Source organism: Nicotiana attenuata, unplaced genomic scaffold, assembly GCF_001879085.1.
Source record: "Nicotiana attenuata strain UT unplaced genomic scaffold, NIATTr2, whole genome shotgun sequence".
NCBI lineage: Eukaryota > Viridiplantae > Streptophyta > Magnoliopsida > Solanales > Solanaceae > Nicotiana > Nicotiana attenuata.
In genome coordinates this window covers 201,945-211,353 of record NW_017671232.1, presented here as the reverse complement: position 1 = coordinate 211,353, position 9,409 = coordinate 201,945, and the positions used below count along the sequence as shown (strand labels likewise).

General features: G+C 35.4%; 1 protein-coding gene across 1 annotated transcript; it reads right to left on the bottom strand.

The window, feature by feature from the left end:
- Positions 1 to 1,113: 1,113 nt before the first annotated feature.
- Positions 1,114 to 4,998, bottom strand: LOC109206879 (probable LRR receptor-like serine/threonine-protein kinase At4g36180). Its single transcript, XM_019369741.1, has one exon. It carries the CDS (start codon positions 4,701 to 4,703, stop codon positions 1,317 to 1,319), a length of 3,387 nt encoding a protein of 1,128 aa, XP_019225286.1. The 5' UTR covers positions 4,704 to 4,998; the 3' UTR covers positions 1,114 to 1,316.
- Between the last annotated feature and the right edge of the window lie 4,411 nt (positions 4,999 to 9,409).

Genomic DNA, 9,409 nt, shown 5'->3' with positions numbered 1-9,409 from the left:
TTTGTATATATATTTACATTTAAAAATTTCGGTTGTTTTTTCCAAAAAGAAATGTTAAAATTTGGAAAAAAAAATTAGAGCTGACAGGATCACTTCTAGGCATATTATTGAAGCAAACGAATAACCAGGTTGTATTATCACTTTTAGCCAGTGCCAGAAACTATTTACATTTAGTAGCCGAAAAAGTATATAATAATTTTTGTATATTAACATACAAAATGTATATATACACAAAAAAAATACAAAATACATTTTTCGGCTATTATTTTTACAACGGCTATACAGTGCTATTTTTTCATTGAAAACTGGCACAGAAGGGGATATTTTCAAGGTTAAAATTTTATAAGACATTATCTAAAAATGAGGAATTAAAGTGATAATTTGTGTTATCCAATAAAAGGAGAGGAAACGTTTTGCTTCAGAGCAAAAGATTTGCTTTATGAATCAGAGTTGGGTAACACCATTAGTTTTTTAACACATTATGTCAGTGAGACTAAAGATGCTCTACCTTAACATATTTAAGGGACTAAATATGCTCAAGATTATATTTGAGGGACCAAAATAGACCTACCCTCAAAGACAAGGGAAAACATTGGCCAAAAACTCAATTTTTTCACATAAATTTATGTGGGTTCAATTAAACCCGCTAATATTACACTAGATCCGCCCGTACTACTTCATTAATGCTGCTGAATAGTGACTACACACTCCTTTAATGCATCTTACTTTTTCATTAATGCTTCTGAATAGTGATTCCACACACCTTAATGCATTCTTGAAAATACGACTTTTATTGTGTTTTTCTTTCTTTTGACAGGGTGTCTATCTATGCATGCCATTAACTCTAAAGGTTACAATAATGACAACATTTCAGTCCCCATTTAAGTACCCTTCAATACTTCCTACCCTCCTTTACTAATTAATCCTAATTAAGTGCACACCAGTCCTATTAATGACTCCCTAACAGTATTCCAACATTTCCTTTCTTTGGAAAAAAAACCAAAAACTTGTAGTATTACTGTGTAGTCCGGTCTCCACCTAAAGGATTCTCGAATTGTGTAACCACCTATCTAAAAGCTTAAACAGGTAAAGAGAATACACTTCATCTTTTTGGCTTAAAAAGACCTTTGTAATAGAAATCAGAATCAATAAAATGGCTGCAGCTACAAAATTTGAGAATAAAACTGAAAAGCTGGTGCTAGCTACTGTTACAATGTAATCCAAATTCCACAAATATTAACAGAGCCAATAAAAAAGGCGAAGAATTAGAATGAAACCTTGGATTTTTACGGGTTACCGTTGCATGCCTTGGTTCTTCAGGCGAGTGAAATTTGATCAGTGGGATCGGCAGAAGATACATTGGGGCCAACGCGACAACCTTCAAGCATGAACACAACGTCGGTCATGGTGGGTCGATCAAGGGGGTCCGGTGCTGTGCAAAGCAAGCCTACTTTTATTCCTAACAAGAACTCCTCCCATTCTGATGATTCTGGGTCCAGCTCAAGCAATCCGGGCTCTAACAGTTCTGATATTTGCCCTCTCTGCAATTGCCTCTTTACCCATTTCACAATGTCCTCATCTTGAGTGAACATTAATGGCCTTTTTCCGGTTAGTAGTTCCAGTAATACAATGCCAAAGCTATAAACATCTGATTGTCTCGTGGCTTCTCCTGTTAATGCTGTTTCTGGCGCTATGTATCCTATAGTCCCAACTGATGTTGAAGTGGAAGGCTCGGCTAGTGTGGCTACTGTAAGCTTGTCTAGGCCAAAATCTGAAAGATGGGCTTCGAAGTCTGCATCAAATAGGACATTTTGTGGTTTAACATCTCCGTGAACAATAGAGGATGCGTGGAGGAAAGCTAATGCACGAGCAATGCCAAGTGCAATGAGGTGTCGCATTGGCCAATTGAGGACATGACCATCTTGGTGGGATGCTTCTTGAAGCAGTGTCGCAAGGTTCCCATTTGGCATGTAATCATATGCAAGTAGTCTAAGGTCTGGAGGGCCAGCATAGTACCCGCGGAGAACAGTTAGGTTTCTGTGCTTCAATCTGCCAAGTGATTCGGCCTCTTTTCTGAACTTGTTCTCGTCTAGTGATCCATCTGGTAGTCTACAGATCGAAAGTAGCATTCCGTCATTGTAACAGGCCTTGAATAGCACTCCGTGGCGTGTTCTGCTTAGCACGTTTTCCTCATCAAATTCTCTTGTTGCTTCGATTGTTTCAGCGACTGTGATTTTGTTATTGAACATAACAAGTTTTGGTCCACCATTGACGCCACTGCCACGACTGCGACTGGACCTTGAACTAACCCTTGCGGGGCTATGCTTCTTCTCTCCAGCTGCCTTTTCTTTGAGCTTCCTGCGCCACCTCAACAGGGCGTATATGTAAAAGCAGCAGCATGATGCAAGGAGAAGACCTCCACTTGCAGCCACTGCAATAAACATAATCAATCTATTCCTACCATTACTAGATCTCTCACATTTTCTGTCCAATGGCTCCCCACACAACCCCTGGTTTCCAGTGTAATACAATGGGTCATTAAAACGAGAGCCGAGCGTCATTGGTATCTGGCCTTCCAATTTATTGTTCGACACATTGAAGTTCACCAAGTTCGGGAGCATTGTAAGATTTTCTGGGATTTCTCCATTCAGGTTGTTTCCAGAAAGGTTAAGCGTATTTAAGCTTGATAAGCTCGACAGTGACGCTGGTATGTTCCCGGAAAGATGGTTCATGTCCAGCACAAGCGACGTGAGGGATGAACAATTTGAAATAATTTCTGGGATTTCACCCGTCAGGTTATTTCTACCCAAATCCAGCACACTCAAGCGGGAGAGACGTGCAAGATCAGCAGGAATTTGGCCACTCAATGCATTTGACCGCAGATTTAAACCCTCCAAAGCAGAGGAATTACCCAAGTCGGGAGGAATTGAACCAGAAATGTTATTGTTAGACAATGAAAGGACAACTAACGAGGTCAAGAAGCCAAACGTAGATGGTATATGACCCGAAAATGAATTTGAAGATAGATTCAAGTACTGCAGACCCATTAAGCTACTAAAACCTTCGGGAACATTCCCAGACAACTTGTTTTCTTGCAAAGCAATCACTTGTAAATTAGGCAAACCAGCAAGATCCGATGGTAATTCTCCGGATAAATTCTGTCCACTCAAATCAAGAGCTACTAGCTTATACAGAGTTCCAATGCTAGACGGAATACTCCCCGAGAATCCATTTCTACTCAAATTCAGAACTGATAACTGCTGAAAGTTCCCAATACCAACAGGAATACTACCAGAAAGCTTGTTTCCACTAAGATTTAATATACTTAAATTGCTCAAAAGCATTAACTGCTCAGGCAAGCTTCCCGTAAGGCGATTCCCTTCCAAATTCAGACTTTCAAGACTAGTGATATTGCCAAAACTAGACAGAATTAAACCCGAAAACTTATTCCTTCCAAGTGACAAAATCTTCAAGCTTCTAAGATCACCTAAAAAGCCTGGAATTTCCCCTATCAATCGGTTCCCTTCAAGATCAAGAACCATCAAACCACTACATTTTGTTATCCCAACCGGTATATCACCCTCAAAGGAATTATTCGCCATTCTCAATTGCTCCAATCTCAACAAATTCCCAATAGAACCGGGGATTTTACCCGAAAACAAATTCCCTGACAAGTCCAGAGACCTCAATGTAGAATTGTCTGTAAAGAAAGTTGGAAAATTTCCATGTATCTGATTCTGTTGAAGATCCAAAACTTGCAAAACACTAACACATGTTGACAACTGTGGCTGCAAAATCTCCGTAAAAGCATTGTGATTCAATTGAATAATCCTAAGGGACGGAGGATTTATAGAACCATTGCAGAACATTGAATATGGTAAAAATCCAGAAAGGTTATTATGCGATAAATTAATCACATTAATCTTCGGAAGAGCAGCAATTGCCGCAGGTATAATACCACTAATACTATTGCCTTCAGCACTCAAATGCACTAAAAATGAACAGTTAGCAATTGCAGAAGGCAATGTTCCTTCTAATTTATTATAATCAAGTAAAATATACTGAAGCTGCTGAAGTAAACCAAAATTCGCCGGAATTCCTCCTGAAAATTTATTGTAGGAAATATTGAAGAGACTAAGCTGAGACAGTTCCGATATTTTCTCCGGTATGCTACCGGAAAACGAATTTAACGAGATATCAAAGTACCGGAGACTCGCCGGAAGTTCGCCGGGGATTTCACCGTACATCTGGTTTCCGGCGACATTAAAAGTAAAAAGCTCTTTAAGCTTCGAGATCTCCGGCGGAATCTCGCCGGAAAACGAGTTGTACTGTAAATAAACAGTATCAAGTAATGTGCATTTAGAGAGTGAAGCAGGGATAGTACCATTGAAGAAATTGGAACGGAGACTAAGCTTACGCAACATGCGCAAGTTAGCAATTTCTGCAGTGAGTGGACCACTCAACTGTAGACGTGGCAAACGGAGTTCACTAACGGTGCCGTTTAAACACACGATTCCACGCCAATCACATGGAGCAGAAGGAGATTTAGAATCCCAGTTGCTAAGTGCTCCAATTGGGTCATGAATATTAAGTTTGAACGATTCAAGAGCTTGAATTTCTGGGTTTTTTTGGGCAAAGGATAAGAAAAAAGGGCTAAAGAGAAATAGAAAGAAGAAAAGTAGAGAAAATGGAGTAGTAGCCATTGATAAGGAGGAAGAAAATGGCGGAGATTTGGCTACTGTGGCTACTTTTGCAAAGAGTGAGAGAGAGGGAGTGTGCTGTGGTGAAGTGTGAAGAAGTACATGTGGAGATTTCTCACTATTCAAGAGTTTTTAATGAAGGAACGGTTTTCAAAGGAAGAAATTAATGTTATTAACCTATGGTTTAATGTGGGTTGGCAAATTTTGACGTGTTATGTGTTTGAAATTATTCGATTCTGACTTCTGATTGATCTTTATCCTACCCTTTAAAAGTGAAAAAGAATCAATCGAAAGAATACAAGGGAAAAGAAGAGGGATCTAGTAGATTATGTTTGTTCCAATTTTTCAAAAATATTGTTGGACGCGCATCGGATAACCCAATTCACAAAGCATCTTGTATTCGTATAGGATTTGAAGAAGAACCGCGTCTCTATGTTAATAGAAAATGATGTACTCTTGCTTGGAATTCTGCTTTAGAAGAAGAATGGTCCTGGCTGTTGTGAACAGAATTATCAGATTCCAATTCCAATCTTAGAATTTAGCTACACTTCTAGTACTCCTCCGTTTAGTGGCGAAGCCAGAAAATTTATTTAGGGTGTTTAAACTTGAAATAAGTATAAAAAATTTCTAATAAAGGGTGTTCAATATATGTTATATACCACTAAAATCTAATATTTTACCTATATATACCGTGTAAATTTTCGACGAAGGGTGGTCAGTTGACCACCCTTGGGGCTAGGTAGCTTCGCCCATGCCTCCGTTCACTTTTACTTGGCATGTATACTAAAAATAAATTTTTATTTTTTACTTGTCCCTTTACACATATCAAGAGAAGACAAATTTTATTTTCCTGTTATACCCACAGTATTTATTACTCATTTCAAATGATTTTCTCAAATCCAATAAAATATGCATTAATTAATATGAGTATCATGGTAAATTATGCACTTCATTTATTATTTCTTAAGGGGCGTGAAAAGTCAAAATGTGTTAGTAAAAGTGAACGGAGGGAGTATTAACCAAGTAAAAAGTATTTATTCCTAGTGTATAGCTTTATACCATTGCTAAAAGGGTTACGTTCTAGTGGGCTGTGGCAAACGAAGCTCGATTCCTTATCAATGAGGTATACAAAATATCTTGCATTTATAAAAGGTTTGGTAACCCCCTTCCATTAGAAAGTTACGTTGTACATATAAGAAAAAGTTCGGTTTGTACCTCTTATATTATACTTTAAATTCCTTTGATACAGTAAGGGGGTTCAAACCTTCGTAAAGTCAGTGGTTCAATTACCCCTGGCTAAATTTCTTTTAATTTTTTTATTTTTTCTTCTTCTTTTTTTAACCCCATTAATAGAATTCCTGCATATATTGCTGCTACACCTTAAAAATGTATGATGTAGGCAGACTATCACAACGCAGGATTCCACCTCTCCTATTAGTCCTCCAAATAATCAGATGTTCAAGAATAGGTTGAAATTAAAGCTGTAAATTATATCGAAAGTGACCTGAGTAAAGAGTTGTTGATGGAAAAAAAAGGAAGAAGTAAATAACCTAAATAGCTGCACTTGTGAGCAAAAAGGACTCATAAGAGCAATTTTTTTGGTAGTTTTAAAAGAGAAAGCATATAAATTAGTAGTAATATACAGGCGAGAGCAATAATTGGTGGGTCACGTGTTTTACTTACTACTTTTATTACTTGCAATTTGCATTTCTAAGACGTGTTAAATCCTATCATGAACCTACCCAAAAAATTTATACTATTGGTATGCTTTTTTTGTTTTTTGGTTGTTGTTACTATATCGCTTAGCGCATCTTCAATCTTTACCCCTATTTTGGTCTCCAACATGGGGATTTTCCTATTTGGGGACAACTTATTCCAAACATTCCCTCATTTTTTCCCGCAAAAGAGAATATTCTTTTTTATATTCTTATCTCTCTTATATATTATATTATTATCTTTCATTTCAATTTTATTTTTTAATTTCCATTAAACTACAAATACCATCTCTTATTTTCATTAATTTGTAATTTTCATTATAACAATTCCATAAAATTTTAAATAATATAAATTGTAAGCAACTATTATAGATTAACTAATAATTCAAATAAAAGTGACATCATTGCGATACAAGATTAATTAAATACATATTACATAACGATAAAATTCATCCGAAATACTACATAAATATTCAACTTCAACCTTTAGTAATCTCCCATAAATGATCTATTAATGCATTACGAAGTGCAAAATGAGCATCTTGTCCTTAATTCTTCTATGTCGAGCTAAAAATTCTTGAAATCGTTGATTTTCATCTACTGCCATTTCTACTGTTGGAGGTGGACCTTCCAAATCATCTTGAATTGGTGCATTAAGATCACGCACCTTTCAATTTTAGCAACATCTAATATTTTATATTTGCACCATTCATTTTTTGAGATGATTATATATTTTTTGTACAATTATAACTTATAATAAAATTAACTTACAATTTTACATAAAATGATAAATGCACGAAAATTAATTTATCAAAATTATACGCCAAAGTTAAGATGTAAAATTAATATTATAAAGATATTACATAAACATAATTAGGTATATATAAAGAGATAAATTAAAAGAGTTAAATAATAAAATATGCATGAATAGTAATGGGGGAGATGAATAGTGTCCCCCCATATTTGGAGGAACACTATTTATCCCCCATTTTGGGGGCAAAAATGGGGGAGGGTTGGTGCTCCATTATGGCAAAAGTTGCCCCCATTATGGAGAAATGGGGGAGGATTGGAGATGGCTTTACTGTAGTTTTTACCTTCTCTACCATCACACGGTAGGGGTACAGTTTGCGCATATACTATCCTATCCAGACCTCACTTTTGAGAATACTATATATTGTTATTGTTGGTATACTCATTTTTAACTTTTCACTGCTCTCTTGTTTTTTTTATATTTAACCTTTTCCAACCTTTTCTACCAAAATTTGCTGACCATGTATTGCTTTTGATACTTTTGATTTACTACTTTTGAAATGTGGGTGGTCAAAAAAGAGGTCCACAAAAGGGGAAAAATAGACAAATATCACTTGTCACGGATCCTCTTTTGATCTCTCAATAGGGGGGTTTCTTTAATTTTCGATTATACATAGCAAAAAGGGAAAGGAAAAACAAAGATCGAATTATAAGGGTGAAGAATCAAATCACCACCAACAACATAAAAGTTTATATAGTCAATCAACCGAACTGCATTACCATTTCAATAGTGTCAAAATCTAACATGGTTATTATAGAACTACATTGACAAAAAGTCATGTGCTATGACTTTTGTTGTAAAGTCTCATAGTAAGGTAGGGTACTAAGTAGGACCATAAAAACTTATTCGCAGCCATTACTTAGTGGCGTTCACTATCTTACTATCTTCTCCTCTTTAAGTCAATGGGCAGGTTAAATGTGATAGGTACCAAGATACATGAAATTTTTTCAGTTTTATTTTTGGCGGGAACTCATTCAAAGACATTCTATCATAATTCAAGCTTGGAAAAATGACGATATATAGCCACTCTCAAAATAATAGCCGAAAAATGTGCGCGCGCGCGCGTGTGTGTATATATATATATATATATATATTGTATGTTATATACAAAAATTATATAAATTCTATACACTTTTTTGGCTACTAAATGTAAATAGTTTCTGGCGCAGGCTAAAAGTGAAAGCAGCCCTTCAAACTTGGTATAGGAATATAAAATTTGAAATGAGTAAATTAAATCCTTTTTCTTGGAAATGACACCAAATTTTTATGAGGTACCAATTAGAAGTTTTATGACCCGCAAAGGTATAATCCAAGTTTAGACGGATTGGATTATGACTCGTTATTCAATTCATTTTAAGTTGATCGACTTTGATGTGTTGAGTTATGATCAATTATTTGACTCATCTTACTCATATCCGTTTTGATTTAAGCATATGTTGGACAGGCTTATTGACTCAACACGCTTTAACATAGCCAAACATGATACATCACACCTATTTTGATATTGTAGGAGTGTTAATTTGATATGTAAAATTGTAAACGAACCGTATTCATTCAAACCTTACTTTAAGTGAGTCAGGACATATTAGTCAATGAATCTTGATTCAACTCACTTTGACCTATTTAAACTTTGGATTAATTTGACATTACCTATTTATTGACTCTATCAGGGCTGCTCTACCCTTATCAGTAGTAAGGCTTGTGTCTTAGGCCCCAAAATTTTTGTGTCCAATTATAAACTTGTTTTTTAGTTTTATGATCCATCTCTTTTTTTTTTTTTTTTACACATGGGAGATTTATTTTTATACGTGAGAGATCTATCTTTTACACGTAAGAGATCTAAAAAAGATATTTTCTTAAGTTCAACATTGTAAAAGCCATGAAGGCCTAATTCCTCCAAATTTGGGGGCCTCATTTTTTTAAAAAAATAATAGGTTTATAGATATTTAAAAAATAATATTTAGTACTTTTAATACAAAAGTAGAGTTTCTCATATAAAAGGAAAGAAATATTTTTTAAATATATAAATAAAGTAACAATTTTTTTTCTTGAAATAAAGTAACAATTTGACTTACTTAAAAATGGGTAGAAGAATAATTTTTCCAACTTTTCAATTTGAGTTGATTTGACAATTGTATTTTACTCCTGCATTAGAGAACGTGTAAAATGTTTACCCCCCTCCC

Excerpts from the sequence above, each read along its gene's own strand:
- LOC109206879 (XM_019369741.1), bottom strand. The coding sequence starts at position 4,703 with ATGGCTACTACTCCATTTTCTCTACTTTTCTTCTTTCTATTTCTCTTT.